General features: G+C 39.4%; 2 protein-coding genes, 1 non-coding gene and 1 pseudogene across 4 annotated transcripts in view; all 4 read right to left on the bottom strand.

Moving 5' to 3' along the window:
- Positions 1-2,075: 2,075 nt before the first annotated feature.
- On the bottom strand, positions 2,076-4,868 carry LOC108300168 (inhibitor of growth protein 5-like). The gene is given in 2 exon segments (XM_017522829.2): positions 2,076-2,875; positions 4,840-4,868. Coding segments are annotated over 2 exon segments (747 nt in total). The 3' UTR covers positions 2,076-2,157.
- Positions 4,869-7,086: 2,218 nt separating this feature from the next.
- Positions 7,087-7,177, bottom strand: LOC119470269 (annotated as a pseudogene).
- Positions 7,178-7,190: 13 nt separating this feature from the next.
- LOC119470267 lies at positions 7,191-7,297 on the bottom strand. The gene has a single exon (XR_005199153.1). It is a non-coding gene; the product is annotated as a U6 spliceosomal RNA (small nuclear RNA).
- An 8,071-nt stretch (positions 7,298-15,368) lies between these two features.
- The window catches only part of EIF2A (eukaryotic translation initiation factor 2A), a 37,733-nt gene continuing 34,120 nt past the window's right edge, over positions 15,369-18,981 (bottom strand). For both annotated transcript variants that reach the window (XM_017522827.2, XM_017522828.2), the window contains 3 exons: positions 18,254-18,382; positions 16,776-16,841; positions 15,369-16,181 (listed from right to left, as the gene is read on the bottom strand). In XM_017522827.2, coding sequence (XP_017378316.1) covers positions 16,116-16,181; positions 16,776-16,841; positions 18,254-18,382 — 261 coding nt within the window. In that variant the 3' untranslated portion in view covers positions 15,369-16,115. The remainder of the gene's footprint in view (positions 16,182-16,775; positions 16,842-18,253; positions 18,383-18,981) is intronic.

Here is an 18,981-nt window from a genome sequence, read left to right as displayed (position 1 = left end):
CAACTTCTAAACAGAATTATAGACAAGGCAATACTTGCAAGTTCAGATAGTAGACTGTCTGTGTCTGGGAGGCCATTACACAGAGGTGAGAACCCTAACCAGCAAGTTGTTTAGGCCAGCGAGCTTAAAAAGTAAGGGCCAAACCTCTGTACGAGGTAGGGGCTAGTGTAAGAGCCTATGATAAATTCTGGAACGAGGACTTTTGAAATCCAGTTATCTAAAAAACACAGAGCTCAAATGTAAGAACAAACAAAATCATAACTAGCATCAGGTTGCTTTGCACAAGCATCAGAACTAATGCTGTATGATACTGTTTTTTACTCACTAAAAATAAAAGTGAAAAAGACTAATGATGTATACGTGGTTTTATTTTGCAGGTTTTAAGTTTTAGTTGCTGTGCTGGAGGCATAGTAGGATATGCCCAAGTCACCAGCCCCTCCATAAAAGTCTCAGACCCTGAAACTCAAAGGGGCTTCCCTGGACAGCACATACCACACATTCACTGCCAGAGAGAGAAAGAGAGAGCGAAGGAACCCCTGTGTAGTCCCCAGTGGGAAATGCTGAGGAAGCCTGTGCCTGGCCTCTCTGAACTCCCTTGAGGCATATCATTTTCCCACTGCTTTTGCTCTGTAACCTTTGCTATAATGAGCCTTACTATGAATATTATTTGCTGTTCCATCTTGTGAGTCCTTCTACCTAATCACTGAACTTGGGTCATTAGACCTCTGAAACAGAGGGCATGGGAGGAGTTCAGGGAGTACAGGATAGAGGAGGACCTGGTGAGCCTAGGGCCTTGGAAGAAGCTGATCAGGAAAACAAAATATATTCATTTATCAAGTTTTAATAATTGTGAGAGAAAAAAAACTGTACTCAGTTTTGGTGATATTGTGGGGAAAAGGGTCATTTTATTATACTAACTTGGGAAAATGTCAGTCCAGTTTTTTGGAGCTATAATTGTCAACATAAACCCAAAGCCTTAAAATGTACATGAACCTTGACCCAGCAATTCCACTTCTAAATCTAACCTAGAGAAATAATAATGTATAGCTAAAGACTTTAATTACAAAAATGTTCATCAGAATGTTATTTTATAAATTTATAAATCAGAAACAATCTCAGTGTCCAACACCAAGTTAAATAAATCATGGTTTATTAATTTGGTGGCATTTTAACAACCATTAAATGACTTACAAGTTTTTATATATGTGTAAGCTATATGCAGAATAATATACAAAGAACCAAAAAGTGGTTGATTCCTGAGAGAACAGGCAACAAAGCAGCTAGGGAACAGAGATGGCAGAGAAGTCATTCTTATGGCATAAGCAACTTTTGTATTTAAAAATTTTGTCCTGTTGTCATGTTACACTTATTCAAAAAGCAAATAAAATAAACATTTTAGAATTCAATGAAAAATAAAGTGCTCAACATAGAGTGTTAAGAAAAAAATTGGGCTGGGCGTGGTGGCTCACGCTTGTAATCCTAGCACTTTGGGAGGCCAAGGTGGGTGGATTACCTGAGGTCAGCAGTTCAAGACCAATCTGGGCAACATGGTTGAACCCCGTCCCTTTAAAAAAAAAAAAAAAAGAAAGAAAGAAAGAAAAAAACTGGATTATGAAACAGTAAAGTGTTACTATATTATTTATATATTTTTTAAAGTACATAAAAAGGAAAATATGGATAAAAATGTTTTGCTTGGCTATATTTCCTGCTAAACATATGGTATTTTGGTAATAAGAAAAAAAAGATAGCTGAGCATGGTGGCACACACCTGTGATCCCAGCTGCTCAGGAGGCTGAGGTGGGAGGATTGCTTGAGCCCAGGTGGTCGAGGCCACAGTGAGCCAATGACTGTACCACTGCACTCAAGCCTGGGTGACAAAGCAAGATGCCATCTTTTTTTTTTTTTTTTTCAGGTTTTCATCTTTTTATTTATTTATTCATTCGAGACAGGGTCTTGCTCTGGTGCCCAGGCTGGAGTGCAGTGGCGCGATCTCAGCTCACTGAAGCCTTGGACTTCGGGGCTGACGCATCCTCCCACCTCATCCTCCCGGGTAGCTGGGACCACAGGCACCACCACCACGCCCAGCTAATTTTTGTATTTTTGGTAGAGCTGGGGTCTCCCGATGCTGCCCAGATGACACGGTTTTATTTAAGTGAATCATTTCCCTTTGGATTTCGTGGTGAGGTCCACGCAGGCAAAGTGAAACCACTCAGTTGGACAGTCTGGATTGTCACAGCCGATCATCTCCCCGTAGGAGACCTGGTGGCACAGGCAGTAGGTGGGTTCGTTGGGGTCCACGGGCATGTCTAGCACGTCGGACAGGTGCACGGACAGGATGGCGTCAGTGAACTCAGACCCTCCTTTATGCTTCTTTTTCTTTGGTGTGTCTTCCTCTGATGTCCTCCTGCCTCGGCCCCGGGACCCTCTTTTTTCTTTCTGACCCCGGCCTTTTTTCAGTCCTCGCCCTCCGGAGCCTTCGAAGTCACTGCCCTCCATCTTGTCCTTCAGATCAGCTTCGAAGCGTGCCAGGTCTGCGTCAAGCCTTCAAATGTGTTTATCCACCATCTCATAGGTCTGCATGGCCAGCTGCACTTTGTCATCATTGTATTCCTTGCACTTGCTGTAGGCGTTCTGGATCTTCTGCAGGCGCTCTACGCGCTGGTCTGGAGACAGCGTCTTCACCGTGGAGATGTACTCTGCAGCCAGGATGTCAATCTCTGCTTTCTTATCTTCCGTCCTCTGGTCCAGCTCTCGCATCAGCTGGAAGTTCCTCTGAAGTTCGCAGGGAAGGTTCTCGATGCTGTCCAGATAGTGCTCCAAGTACATGGCGGTCGCTATCTTCGTCCGCAGCTGCGCTCGGGGTCCAAGATGCCATCTTTAAAAAAAAAAATTTGGCCAGGCCGGTGGCACATGCCTGTAATCCCAGCACATACCAAGGAGGGGAAGATCACTTGAGTCCAGGAGTTCAAGACCAACTTGGGCAACATGGTGAAACCTTGTCTCTACAAAAAATATGAAAATTAGCCAGGCATGGTGGTGCACACCTGTAGTCTTAGCTACTGAGGAGGTTGAGGCAGAAGGATTGTTTGAGTCAGGGAGTTCAAAGCTGCAGTGAGCCATGATCACACCACTGCACTCCAGCCTGGGTGACAGCGAAAGATACTGTCTCAAAAAGTAGTAGTAATAGCAGAATAAACTGAATAAGCCTAACTGAACAAAGAATCTCAGTGCTCGACCAATTGTTCAAATCAACTCAGTCAAAAAAAAAAAAAAAAGAATTTTTTAAAATAAATAAAAATTTTAAAAGAAAAAATAGAGAAGTAGAAAACAAAAATCTCCTCAGGTCTTAGTGGCTCCCAGCTCAGAGCCAGCAGTCTTGGTGTGGTTGGCCACTATCTCTTCCTCTTCTAGGGAACAGGGGGATGTCTAGAAACAAACCAAAGAGCTTCTTGTAGGTCAGAGGGAGCTGGAATTTCAGTAGCTTCTATGCATGGTTGACTTTATGGGTATGTGACCTATGTAGTCACACAGGACCCTGCAGTTGGTTTAATGCTCTGTTGTCACAGATTTGAAATGCTTAATAATTTTGAATAAAGAACTTTGCCTTTTCATTTTGCATTGGGCGCTGCAATTATGAAGCCAGTCCTATTTATATGCCCAAGGCTGATCATTTCTCTACAACCATTAATATGACCAAACTGTCCATCTGAAATTCCTTGAAAAAGTTTTTCACTGCCAGTGTTTAAAATGCAAATGTCTGCTCGAACTTTGTGATCTAAGTGTATTATTTCAATCAATAAATTATGAGCCAGGCGTGGTGGCTCACACCTGTAATCCCGAGCTTTGGGAAACAGAGGAGGGAGGATCGCTTGAGCCCAGGAGTTTAAGACCAGCCTGGACAACATGATGAAACTCTATCACTACAAAAAAAAAAAAAACGTTATTTTTTGAGACAGTCTTGTTCATTGCCCAGGCTGGAGTGCAGGAGTGCAGTGGCATGATCTTGGCTCATTACAATCTCCGCTTCCAAGGTTCAAGCGATTCTCTTGCCTCAGCCTCTCGAATAGCTGGGATTACAGATCCGCACCACCACACCCAGCTAATTTTTTTGCATTTTGTAGGAGAGGTGGAGTTTCGTCATGTTGGTTAAGCTGATCTCCAACTGCTGGCCTCAAGTGATCCACCTGCCCCAGCCTCCCAAAGTGCTGGGATTGCAGGCATGAACCACCACACCTGGCCTACACTTTTTTTTTTTTTTTTTTAATTTAGCCAGGCATGGTGGCATGTACCTGTAGTTGCTGTTACTCAGGAGGCCGAGGTGGAAGAATTGCTGGAACCCAGGATGTTGAGGCTATAGTGAGCCATGATCATGCCACTGCAATCTAGCCTGGATGACAAACAAAGACCCTGTTTAAAAAAAAAAAAAAAAGTATGAATGTATTATTTCAGATGTGACTGGTGGAGTGGAAGAGGAGCCACAAGCTAGGGACTTCAGGTTCCCTAAATGGGGACCAGATGTCCCTGCTGAAAAGAGGGAAGAAGATGCAAAAACACAACAGAGTGGCCACAAAGATTCTCTCCAATGAGATCACAATTCTAGGATTTGCTCTTTAGCTTCAATGAACATAGTCAAACAAAACTGACTGGAGGTAATTTTGCCCAATAGTGTAAAGGCGAAAAGCTCTACTTTGCCAGGACTGAGACTCTAAAAATACAGCTGAATTTACTTTCAAAAGGAATTTGAGTCCTAAAAGTTTTATGGATGTATTCCCAATTACATAGTGCCTGATTTGCAACTACTCCCGGTGTAAATCCCTGGGTTACCCATTCCTGGGTTACCTGTTTTTCTCACTTCCAAGAGTACTCATTCCCAATTCTCCACTCGATCCTCAAACAAGAAACTGAGGAGGCGTCCTGGGTGATGGCTCCCACTCAGTTGCAATGTCTCTCCCTCACTGCCCCCTTTCCTTCCCTCTTTCTCTGTTCCTTTCATGTATATCTCTTTCTCCATAATGCCTTTCTCTCTTTCTCTCCTCATTTCCAGTTTTTGTTTAATGATCTTAGAAAAATCTGTTTTCCTTCTTTCCCTCCCATTATTTTGTTTGTAAACACTGGATGACCTCAATCATGGTTAAGCTTGAGAATGGTGAAATTTATACCAGGGGAAAGAGAAGATAAGCTTACATGCTTATCATAAAGAATCAGTATTTAAAGCACGAAAAGCATCCTTGGGAATCACCTAAAAATGATTTTCCTGTACTTTTTCCTTCATTTTACTCTGATTTTTCTAAAATAAAAAAAGTATTCAAACTTTCAACAAGAATTTTCATTCTATTTTCTAATTTCTTATTCTGGCACTAATTTTAAAATATTAAATAATTTTTAAAAGATAATTTTTGGGAGTTTTAGGTTCACAGCAAGATTAAGCAGAAAATACACATTTCCCACATACCTACTGCATGCATAGCCTCCTTACTGTCAGCATCCCCCACCAGAATGTGACAGTTGTTATAAAGGATGAACCTACCTTGACACATCATAATCAAAGTCCGTAGTTTACATTAGGGTTCACTGCTGGTGTTGTATATTCTATGGATTTGGATACATGTTTAATGACATGTATCCATTATTACAGCATAATACAGAATATTTTCCCTGATCTAAAATATTTTCTCTCCCCACTAATCCCTGGCAGCTGATCTTTTCATTGTCTCCATAGTTTTGTCTTTTTCAGAATATTATATAGTTGAAGTCATACAGTATGAAGCCTTTTCAGATTGGCTTCAGTTAGTAATATGTATTTAAGTTTCTTCTGTCTTTTCATGGCTTGATAGCTCGTTTCTTTTTAGTCCTAAATATATTCCATTGTCTGGATGTCTCATGGTTTATTCACCCATTGAAGGACATCTTGGCTGCTTCCAAGTTTTGGCTATTAAAAATGTTTGCTATAAATATATGCAAGTTTTTGTGTAGACTTAAGTTTTCCACTCCTTTAGGTAAATACTAAGGAGTGCTATGCTGCATTGTGTGTTAAAAGTCCAGTAAAAAACTATACTTTGTGTGATAAGAAACTGCCAAACTGTCTTCCAAAGAGGCTGTACCATTTTGCATTCCCACCAGCAATAAATGAGAATTCCTGTTGCTCCACATCCTCATAAGCATTTTTTTTTTTTTTTCGTTTTGGCTATTCTAATAGGTCTAAAGGGGAATTTGACTATTGTTTTAGTTTGTATTTCCCTGATGATGTATGATGTGGAGCATCTTTTCATGTGGTTATTTTCTATCTGTATATCATCTTTGGTGAGATGTCTGTTAAGGTCTTTGGCCCATTTTTTAATCAAACTTATCTTTATAAACAACTTTTATATGCTTTTAAACAAATGTTAAAATTCATTTATTTAAAGTTTAAAATTCACCTTTAATATATAAATTGGCAGGGCACAGGCTCACACCTGTAATCCCAGCACTTTAGGAGACCGAGGCAGGAGGATCACGAGATCAGGAGTTCAAGACCAGCCTGGCCAACATGGCAAAACCCTGCCTCTACTAAACATACAAAAATTAGCCGGGTGTGGTGACATATGCCTGTAGTCCCAGCTACTTGGGAAGCTGAGGCAGCAGAATCACTTGAACCCAGGAAGCGGAGGTTGCAGTGAGCCGAGATCGTGCCATTGCACTCCAGTCTGGGTGACACAGTGAGACTGTCTCAAAAAATGTGTTTGTGTGTGTGTGTGTGTGTGTGTGTGTGTGTGTGTGTGTGTATGTATGTATAAAGTTGTTTTCTTACTGTGGAGTTCTAAGATTTCTTTGTATATTTTGGATAATACCCCTTTACCAGATACATCTTTTGTAAATATTTTTGTGGCTTTTCATTCTCTTGAAAAATTAAGTAATTTTAAACTACTTTATTTTTTAAATTTTTTTGGAGAGAGTTTCATTCTTATTGTCCAGGCTGGAGTGCAACGGCGTGGTCTCAGATCACTGAAAGCTTTGCCTCCTGGGTTCAAGCAATTCTCCTGCCCTCAGCCTCCCTAGTAGCTGGGATTACAGGCTCCCATCACCACTCCCAGCTAGTTTTTTTTTTTTTTTTTAATGGAACGCTTCACGAATTTGCGTGTCATCCTTGCACAGGGGCCATGCTAATCTTCTCTGTATCATTCCAATTTTAGTATATGTTTTTTTTTTTTTTTTTTTTAATGGAACGCTTCACGAATTTGCGTGTCATCCTTGCACAGGGGCCATGCTAATCTTCTCTGTATCATTCCAATTTTAGTATATGTGCTGCCGAAGCGAGAATTAATTTTTTTTTTTTAAAGATGGAGTCTCACTCTGTCACTCAGACTGGAGTGCAATGGCGCGATCTCGGCTCACTGCAACCTCAGCCTCCTGGGGTCAAGCGATCCCCTGCCTCAGTCTCCTGAGTAGTTGAGATGACAGGTGCTTGCCACCACGCCTGGCTAATTTTTGTGTTTTTACAAAACACAAGGCAGGGTTTCACCATCTTGGCGAGGCTGGTCTTGAACTCCTGACCTTGTGATCCACCTGCCTCAGCTTCCCAAAGTGCTGCGATTATACGCGTGAACCACAGCGCCTGGACTTTTTTTTTTTTAATGAGCCTATACCCAGTTTTTGCATTTAAGGTTTTCACAGGCTTGCCTCAACACCAATGACAATTTATAATATTCTTTCAATGGGAAAATATTCCTCTTTGCAAATAGTTGACATAAATAAACAAACTGCTGGAAAGTGATTCATTTGCACCAATAAGAGACCACTATTACAGAACAAGTTTAGGAGGCGGGTGGGAGTAAGTGATGGCGAAAGGCTGAAGAGGGTTAATTCATGGAGTTTGATAATGAGAAAAGACAGACTGGACAACAGAGTAAGACCCTGTCTCTAAATAAATAAATAAATAAATAAACAAACAGCAGTAACCCAGGCTACTAAAATGGCAAGTGTTAAGTGAGTGAACATATTTTCCAGTTATGTTCTAAAATTTTGAATTCCTCATTAATTTCCCTATGCTCAAGATCTTTAGAACCCTCTAGTGGCCACATGAGGAATTGGCTTAGGTAAACCAAGTAAAAGCTTTTAATTTTTACATTCATGTAAAAAAAATTATGTATGTATATATGTATATTATATATAATTTATATATGTATGTAATGTATATATTATGTATATTTTATTTCTATATAAAATATATATTTATATTAATATAAATATAAAAATATAAAATATAAAACATATATATATACACACATATATAAATAGGCTGGACACAGTGATATATACACACATATATATAAATAGGCTGGACATTACTCACACCTGTAGTCCCAGCACTTCAGGAGGCCAAGATGGGTGGATTGCTTGAGCCCAGGAGTTTGAGACCAGCTTAGGCGACACGGCAAAACCCTGTCTCTACGAAAAATATTATAATTAGCTGGGCATGGTGGTGCATGCCTGTAGTCCCCGCTACTGGGGATGCTGGGGTGGGAGGATCACCTGAGCAGTGAGCTGTGATCATATCACTGCACTCCAGCCTAGGCAACAAGGGAAGACCCTGTCTTAAAATGTATACATATATTATAAAATATATTTTAAAAAAACTTTAGAAGTGTACTTGTCTGACTTCCAATTTAAGATCACAGACTAAAGGTTCAGAAACTGTATTAAAAACTCTAGAAAACAGAAAGTAGATGGATTCAGACTAACTGATTTACCTATTATTTTTACAACATAACAGGGGTGAAGTTTGGGGCTGGCGAAGTACTAGAGAGGTTTTAAGAACAAAACGGAGCATTGTGGAGGGAAGGAGTGGCCTATGAAACAGCAGCTCAAGTATAGCCATGTGCTACTAAACAGGGATAGGTTCTCAGAAATGTATCATTAGGCGATTTCCTCACTGTGTGAACATAGAGTGTACTTACACAAACTTAGATGGTATAGCCTATTGCTCCTAAGCTACAAACCTGTACAGTATGTTACTATATTGATACTCTAAGCAATGGTAATTGTCTATCTAAACATATGTAAACATAGAAAAAGTACAGTAAAAATATGGTATAAAAGATTTTTAAAAATGGGCCAGGTATGGTGGCCCACACCTGTAATCCCACCACTTTGGGAGGCTGAGGCAGGCAGATCATGAGGCCAGGAGTTCGAGACTAGCCTGGCCAACATGGTGAAACCCCATCTCTACTAAAAAATACAAAAATTAGCTGGACGTGGTGGCGGGCGCCTGTAATCTCAGCTACTCAGGAGGCTGAGGCAGGAGAATCACTTGAAGCCAGAAGGTAGAGGTCACAGTGAGCTGAGATCGTGCCACTGCACTCCAGCCTGGGCAACCGAAACTCTGTCTCAAAAAAAAAAGATAAAAAAATGGTACACCTATATAAGGCACTTAACTTGAATGGAGTTTGTGGGACTGGAAGTTGCTCTGGGCAAGTCAATGAGTGAGTGGTGAGTGAACATGAAGGCCAGGGGCATTACCGTACATCACTATGGACTTCATAAAAACTGTACACTTGGGCTATGCAAAATTTATAAAAATATTTTTCTTGTTTTAATAATAAATTAACCTTAGCATACTGTAACTTTTTAAACTGATGAAATTTTAACTTAAAAAAATAAAAAATAAAAAAACAAAAAAAAATTGACTTTATATAACTTTTGACTCATAATAATACTTAGCTTAAAACACACATTGGCCAGGCACAAGCCTGTAATCCCAACATTTTGGGAGGCTGAGGTGGGATGATCTCTTGAGTCCAGGTGTTCAAAACCAGCCTGAGCAACATAGTGAGACCCCATCTCTACAAACAGTAAAATAATTAGCCAAGTGTGGTGGTGTGTGCCTGTAGTCCCAGATACTTGGGAGGCTGAAGCGGAGGATCACTTGAGCCTGGGAGGCAGAGGTTGCAGTGAGCCGAGATTTTTACCACTGCACTCCAGTCTGGCAGACAGAATGAGACCCTGTCTCAAAAAACAAAAACCAAAAAACACACTCACACATATTGTACAGCTGTATGAAAATATTTTTTCTTTATATCCTTGCTCCGAAAGCTTTCTTCTATTAATTTTTTTTTTAACTTTTAAAGACAAAAACCCAGCCTACATGGGGTCAGGATCATCAATATTACTATCTCTACCTCCACATCTTGTCTCACTGGAAGATGTTCAGGGGCAATAACACACATGGAGCTGATATCTCCTACAGTCACAGTGCCTTCTGGAACTCCTCCTGAAGGGCATGCCTGAGGCTGTTTTACAGTTAACTTTTTAAAGTAGGAGTACACTCTAAAATAACAATAACTAGTATAGTAAATATATAAACCAGCAACACAGTCATTTATAATTATCCACTATTATATATTATACATAATTGTATGGGCTAGACTTTTATAGGACTGGCAGCACAGGTTTGTTTACAAACATGTGAGTAATATGTTGCATTAGGAAGTTACAAGGCTATCATGCTTCCACTAAATAAAAACAATGGTCTCAGAGTAATAACAGTACCAAATGTGAAAATAAATTGAGTTAAAGAAAAACCCCAAACATAGTGAAGGAGAAAATCAGCAGGTAAAATAATGATGATGATAACAGTAATCACAAACAGTATTTATATTGTGTTGTTGTTTTGGAGGCAGGGTCTTTCTCTGTCACCCAGGTTGGAGTGCAGTGGTGTAATCATGGCTCACTGCAGCCATGCATCTCCTGGGCTCAAGTGATCCTCCTGCCTCAATCTTCCAAAGTGCTGGGATTACAGGCATGAGCCTAAATTACTGCCTAGCCTAAATTTTGTAATTATGACGTGACTCAAGAATTCCACTTCTAGTAGTTTATATAGTGGAGAACACAAGAAGCAATATAATTATATGGTTATTTCCATGTTATTTTGCATTCTTCTACAGAAGGAGTTAATAATATTTTTCTGTAAAATACCAGAGAGTAAATGTTTTAGGCCTTGCAAAAAACATGATCTGTTGCAAATATTCAACTCTGCAGTTGTAGCATAAAAGCAGTCATGGCAAATAAGTTAATGAGCATGGCTGTGTTCAAAGAAAACTTTACTTATGGACAATGGATTTCACATTGTTTTATACCATTTTCACATGTCATCAAACAATCTTTTGATTTTCCAACTATTTAAAAATGTAGGCTGGCTGCAGTGGCTCATGTCTGTAATGCCAGCACTTTGGGAGGCCAAGGTGTTTCAGCTAAGAAGTTTGGGACCAGCCTGAGCAACATGGCATAATGCCACTGTTTAAATGGGGGAAGTCCAAATGATTCTGGACTTGGCTCTTCTGCTATTTAGCTGCCAACCATGATAAGCACATTAAACCTTAAACAAAAAGCAAGCTGTTTTTCTATTTAAAGCATCCAATACCTGTTAAATCTTAGTTTTTCCCATTAAGTCTTACCTGATTCTTTAGTTGTCCTTAACTTTTAAACAAACTGAAATTTATACATTCCATATTGGTCTGCTCAGGCTGCCATAACAAAATATCAGACTAGATGGTTTAAACAAAGGAACTTTTTTTTCTCACAGTTCTGGAGGTTAGAAGTCTGAGATGAGGATACCACCAGCATGGTTAGGTTCTGGTGAGGACCCTTTCTGACTTACAGCTGGCTGCTTTCTTATCATGTCTTCACGTGGCAGAAAGAGACACAACAAGCTCCTTGGTGTCTTTTAGTGTAAGGGCACTAATCCCATCACGAGGGCCCCAACTTCTTCAGCTCATTTAAACACACTTACCTTCTAAAAGGCCCATCTCCAAATACCATCACGTTGGAGGTTAGAGCTTCCACACTGGCATTTTAGGCTGGCACAGTTTATCTAACTTCCTGTGCATACATTAGTTATCTATATTAGTCAGGGTTTTCCAGAGAAACACGCGTGCACACACACACACACACACACACACACACACAATCTAGAGAGACAGAATGAGGGATCATGACCTTATCTAACCCTAATCACCTCCCGAAGGACCCACCTCCAAATATCATCATAGTACGGGGGTTGGGCTTCAACATACGAATTTTGGGAGGATACAAACATTCAGTCCATAACACACCCAACTCACCTATTTATTTTTAATTTTCTTTTGCGGAGACAGGGTCTCACTATGTTGTCCAGTTTGGTCTCCAACTGCTGGGACCAAGTGATCCTCTCACCTCAGCCTTCCAAAGTGCTGAGTTAAGAAGTGTGAGCCACTGCACCTGAGCCCCAACTGACCTTTGTCATGCTAATTTCAGACTTAGGTAACAGCATGGATAGATAAATGAACATTTTAAGCAATCACATGGTGCTCCCTGACTACCAATATACGTTGCCTTCTTGATCTACTCACTAGCATGTGTGCAATAATCTATTTATATCTCTTTTTTTTTTTTTTTTTTTTATTAAATTTTTTGTTTCTTTTTTTTTTTTTTTTTTTTTGTGCATTTTTTTCTTTTTTTTGAGACAGCGTCTTGCTCTGTCACTAGGCACCAGGCTAGAGTACAGTGGTGTGATCTTGGCTCACTGCAACCTCCGCCTCCTGGGTTCAAGCAATTCTCCCGCCTCACACTCCCAAGTAGCTGGGACTATAGGCGATCACCACCACGCCCAGGTAATTTTTGTATTTTAGTAGAGACGGGGTTTCACCATGTTGGCCAGGATGGTCTCGATCTCTTGACCTTGTGATCCACCTGCCTCGGTCTCCCAAAGTGCTGAGATTACAGGTGTGAGCCATCGTGCCTGGCCTATATCTCATTATTTTACCCAAATGAATCGACAATGAAAAAAGTGATAATACTTAGAATAAAAACCCTTAGTCTTATAAACTTAATTCTGAGAAAAGATGGAATTAATTAGGTATGCCAAAAGAGAAGAATATTAGCACCACATACCCACAGGATTGTGTTAAAATGTAAACAAAGAATAAAATCATATGAAATATTATCAATATAATGAATAGTATGTCCATAAAGTGAGCTGTAAAATATTTGTATTTTAAGCTTTCTAGGGATGAATATATTCTACAACAGAAAAAAGATCACTTTACTCTTACACATTTTCAGGAATATATGAATACTGTAGAAAACTGAATACCATAGGCTAGGCCTATTTCTCAAACTTTGTTAACATATTGGAATAGCCTGGGAAATCTCTGAAAAATACTGATACCTGATTTCTACCACTAGATATTCTTATATAATTGGTATAAAAGGGAACTTAGGCATTAGGAATTGCAAAAGTTCCCCAAGTGATTTTAATGTGCAACAGAATTTGGGAATCACTGGCCTAAGTTATCCTGAGGATAAAAAGCATCTCCACAATCTCAATGGTTTTAAAAACAAGTCTATTTCTCACTCATGCTACAAGTCCAAACTGAGTCAGAAGGGGGATTTTGCTTACCCTCCTTCTCTGCCATCTCAATGCTAGGCCTCAGGGTCCACCACAGCAGGGGAGGAGGAATAAAGAATCATGTACTGGCTTGTAAATGATTTTGTGCAGCAACAACTCACCTCACTTCCCCCTAACATTTGATTAGCTGAAGCAAGTCGCTTAGTCATACCTAATTTCAAGGAGATGGGGAAGTGTAATTCTCCCACATGATCAAGAGAGAAGAACAATTAGAAACACTGGTAAGCAAAGTAATGTCTCTACCCCACCTACCCCTTTTTTTTGAGATGAGGTCCCACTCTGTCAGCCAGGTTGGAGTGCAGTAGTGCCACCTGGGCTCACTGCAACTTCTGCCTTCTGGGTGATCCTCCCACCTCAGCATCCCCAGTAGCTGGGACCAAGGCATGTGCCACCATGCCCAACTCATTTTTTTGTATTTTTGGTAGAAACAAGGTTTTGCCATGTTGCCCCGGCCAGTCTCAAACTCTTGAGCTCAAGCCGTCTGCCTGCCTCAGCCCCTCAAAGTGCTGGGATTACAGGTGTGAGCCACTGCACCCAGCCCTATCTCTCATATTTTTATATCAATGCTTGCTCTTTGTTTTTTTGGGACATGGTCTTGCTCTGTCACCCAGGCTGGAGTGCAGTGGCATGATCTCGGCTCACTGTAACCTCTGTCTCCCAGGTTGAAGTGATTCCCTGCCTCAGCCTCCTGAGTAGCTGGGATTATAGGGGCCCACCACCCTGACCAGCTAATTTTTGTATTTTTAGTAGAGATGGGGTTTCGCCATGTTGCCCAAGCTGGTCTTGAACTCCTGGGCTCAAGCAGTCCACCTGCTTCGGTCTCCCAAAGTGCTGGAATTACAGGCATGAGCCACTGCACCTGGCCATTTCAGTGACTTCTGTAACATTAATGTACATTAGTGTGAAGCTAGTTAAATCCTCTTACCTCCGCACAATGTATTGTTACATAGAGAGAGAGAAAAGAGATGGAGAGGGAGAAACGTACTGATATAGAAGGAGCTCCAAAGTGTGTGTGTGTATATATATATATACACACACACACACACACAGAGACAGAGTTTTGCTCTTGTTGCTCATGCTGGAGTGCAGTGGCATAATCTCAGCTCACTGCAACCTCTGCCTGTTGGGTTCAAGCAATTCTCCCGCTTCGGCCTCCCAAGTAGCTGGGATTACAGGCATGTGCCACCATATTTGGTAATTTTGTATTTTTAGTAGAGATGGGGTTTCACCATGTTGGTCAGGCTGGTCTTGAACTCCTACCCTCAGGCGCTCTGCCCACCTCAGCCTCCCAAAGTGTTGGGGTTACAGGTGTGAGCCACCACGCCCAGCCCCCAAAATATTTTAAGGGAGTACAGAATCACTATGGTGAGTATAAGCTGGGCATAGTGATGCAAGCCTGTAGTGTCAGATACTCAGGAGGCTGAGGTGAAGAATCACTTGAGTCCAAAAGTTCAAGGCCACATTTCTGCCTGGAAGACAAAGTGAGACCCTGTCTCTAAAAACAAAAAGCAACAAAAAACTCAAACGGAACAGTGAGTATATGCCATCTTTTTATTTTTTTAAGCGTATGTATATGTATACTTGAATACGCATATGGTATCTATCATTAGAAAGATACACAAAAAATTGGAAAATGTGGCAGTGGAATAGACTTACTTTCCATTGCATGCCTTTGTATTGTTTTAATTCTAAAAAAAAAAAAAAAAAAAAAAAAAAAAAAAAAAAAAAAAAAAAAAAAAAAATCCTGGGTGTATACTTCAAAATTTTTTAAAAAACGATTTTATGTTACTACATAGGATATTCTTACAAATTAGGAAGAAAGTCAAACATCCAAACAGGGAAATGGGCAAAGGAAAAGAAAAATCAATTCACTAAAGAAATGCAACCATCAAACATGAAAAGGTACATAACGCATCCCTAATAAAAATAAATGTATATAACAGTAACGAACTATCATTTCCCCTTTATCAATGTGGCAAACATTTGAAAGCCTTATCACTTCTGATATTGACAACAGTGTGGAAAACTTTAAATGGTGCAAGTATAAAGCTTGAGGTAGGGCAATTTGGCAATATCCATGAAAACTAAGCAGGGTGCTTAATGTTACTATAGGATACATTACCTGAGGATATAGGAGTAGTGTATCACAGTAACCTAAAGCATAGGCTCTGGGATTAGACAGTCTAGCTTCAAATCCCATTTCCTAGCTTTGAGACATTGGCAAACTCAATTTTAATGGCCTTAGTTTCTTTATTTATAAAATAGAGATTATAAGCATTACTTAGTCTTGTGAGAATTAAGTAGCTTTACACGTCTTATAGATTAAAAAAGGACATCTGAACTAAGGAACTTAAAAGCAAAGTGATTAAATTTAAAATGTATCTATTCATTTATATGGTATATATCATCCTCTACAAAAAAACAATGACATTTGTCTTTCAATCTGTCAAGCTTAGCTAAAAAATTCATGTATCTCTTTTCTATATCACATATTGACATGATATAGGATGTAAGATATAAATATCAATTTAATAGACTATTAAATAATTTTACACTTTCGAAAATCTTAGATAAATGGTTAAAATTAGAGATTGACATTAAGTGTGAGCACAGGAATATTCTGTGTACACCAATGGGTTTAACAGAAGATGTGTTTGCACTGATTTCTGGTCATTAACTTGCTTTCTGTGAATCTTTAAATACCGAGTTCCAAATCTTCCAGCTCCCGGAGAAGGGCTGTTTCTTTTTGAATTTTCTCCAACTAGAAAAGTTTAAAACAATGAAGTTATTATGAAACAAGTACTGGATATGTAACAAAAATAATACAGATAACATGATATTTCTGACAATTTATCATGTTCACTAGTAAACACAAATTTTAAAATGCAGGTTAGACACAAATTCTAATTTGTTATCTGGTATGAATCAAGGGTAAAAAAGAACAGACACTGTCTTATTGCATCCCTCTGTGCCCAATAAATTTTCAATTCTATATTTGGGTTTAAAAATGTTGAGGAAAGAATGAGGGAAAAGGTAAACAGGGCAGTACAACTTGAGATATGGAAAGGAAGAGAATCTTCTACTTGTCTAATATAACAAATTGCTATTATTTTCATCAGTAACAGCATAGTATGCCTCTTAAGAATATTGACTCTTTCATTCTCATGATCAATACCATGTCTCCTCTATTTAAGAGTAAGCTATTTAAAAATAAAAACATTAAAAAGAATATGGCATATGGTTTTCAAAATAAGTTTTCAAAATCTATGTGCTTTTTTACCTGACGAGATACTTGTTTATAATAAATGGGGGAAGGGTGGTGGTCACAAGCGTAAATGGAAAATGCAGAAAGTACCTGATTTTTTTCTAGCTGTTTTCCAGTTGCTGCTTGATCTTTCAGTTGTTCGATTGCTTTCAGTTTCTACAAATATCAAATATGAGTCAAGAGGAAGGAAGTCACTTCAAATGCAAATTTCCTTATTAAGAATGTGAAACTCAAATAAGATTATCTTACATTTGTATAAAAAATGGTCTGTTAAAATACTATGATAAAACTATTTTTTTTTTTTTTTTTGAGATGGAGTTTCGCTCGTTACCCAGGCTGGAGTGCAATGGCGCGATCTCGGCTCACCGCAACCTCCGCCTCCTGGGTTCAGGCAATTCTCCTGCCTCAGCCTCCTGAGTAGCTGGGATTACAGGCACACGCCACCATGCCCAGCTAATGTTTTGTATTTTTAGTAGAGATGGGGTTTCACCATGTTGACCAGGATGGTCTCAATCTCTTGACCTTGTGATCCACCCGCCTCGGCCTCCCAAAGTGCTGGGATTACAGGCATGAGCCACCGCGCCCAGCAGGGTAAAACTATTTTTTAAAATTAAATTGAAAATTGTAAATGTTAAAAACATGAGATTTGGCAAAATATTTTTCTCAGGCTTTTAATTAATGTTCTCATATATGTATGTGTATATGTAAATGTATCAGTAATGGCACATTTCAATGCCCCACTGGAACTGGGTGATGTTTCTGGCTTTGAGAGAAATCTCAGTGAGAGCATTCTGAAAGATTTTTGGTCCAAAGTCCTGCCCAATAAAAAATGAATGAAAGAGAAATCTCATAATGCAGGTGTGAAGGGCTCTAGAGACCTTGTTTTATCCCCAGGGCCACCCCAGCACACTGGCTGCAATATCACAAGTCAATACATTTTTCTTTTTGTCCCCGTCTCTTCATCTTGAAAACTAGGATAAATATCTGGTCCTACTTATCTCACAGCTATCTAATGAAATACTGATTATGCCTGTAAACCCAGCACTTTGGGAGGCCGAGGCAGGTAGATACCTGAGGTCAGGAGTTAGAGACCGGCCGGGCCAACATGGTAAAACCCTGTCTCTACTAAAAATACAAAAATTAGCTGGGTGTGGTGGCACACGCCCATAGTCCCAGCTACTCAGGAGGCTGAGGCAGGAGAATCATTTGAACCTGGGAGGCGGAAGTTGGAATGAGCCGAGATTGTGCCACTGAACTCCAGCTTGGGTGACAGAGTGAGACTCCATCTCAGAAAAAAAAAAGTTTTCAGTATATTTCTATGCTAATGCATACTGATTTTTATCACTCCAAAAATCAGTAAATTACTAAGAGCCTTCAGACATTTGTGACAAAACTAAAATCAGTACCATTACTAAGTGATAGTACTTCATAGTGAGAAAGCAACAATGAGAACTGCTAATATAAACTTCTTAGATACCTGTCTTTAGGCATCTAAGTACTACCTTATTTAAGTAATTTTAATTTATGCCTTGCAATATGCACATCTGTTTTTCATTTAAGTTTCTCACCTTCTTTAGGTTCTTGATTTTTTTGTCTATCTCAGGATCCCCAGAAATTGACTGAGAGATAGTGCTTCGTGGTGTGCTCTGTGGGGCAGGAGTAGGTGCCAAATCTGGACTCTTGTCACTTCTTGCTTCCTGCAGGAAATATTTTTTAAAATTCAATTTTAAAAACCAAAAACATTACAGTATTTAAACCATCACAGCTTTGGTCTATAAAATACACAAACTATGTGATTTTACTTACATTTTATATAAAGAATCTGAATTAAAGGTCTCATGAAGTATGCTACATACTGCCATATTAGAAACAAAATGACCTTATCAGTGTATACTAGGAGGTTTCTGTACCAGCCAACAAGCATTCCAAGCTTTTGGATATTCTGAGATGTGCCAGTAGATGGATAGATGGATGGTTTGAACACATGAGAGGGCTTTTCTATTTAATGTGTTTAAAGTTTCACTCTCACAAGATTCTCTCCAAAACTATGAAGAATATGTATCATCAAGTACATGTAATGGATTATTCTATAAGAATAAGAATCCTACAGATACTAATTTATAATCAGATCAATTCAATTCTGCAACAAAGAACCACAAAACTTTTTTCCCCTTAAAGGGATGCTATGTTGCTTCCAATACGATCAGACCTCTGATAACTTTTCTTGTCCCTCCTCACTGAAGGACCCCCAATTCTGAATCACCTTGATTTCCGCTAAGGTGCTGCATACTTTTGC

This window comes from Cebus imitator, unplaced genomic scaffold (genome assembly GCF_001604975.1).
Source record: "Cebus imitator isolate Cc_AM_T3 unplaced genomic scaffold, Cebus_imitator-1.0 Scaffold25, whole genome shotgun sequence".
Lineage (NCBI taxonomy): Eukaryota > Metazoa > Chordata > Mammalia > Primates > Cebidae > Cebus > Cebus imitator.
This window is presented reverse-complemented; position numbering and strand designations above follow the sequence as displayed.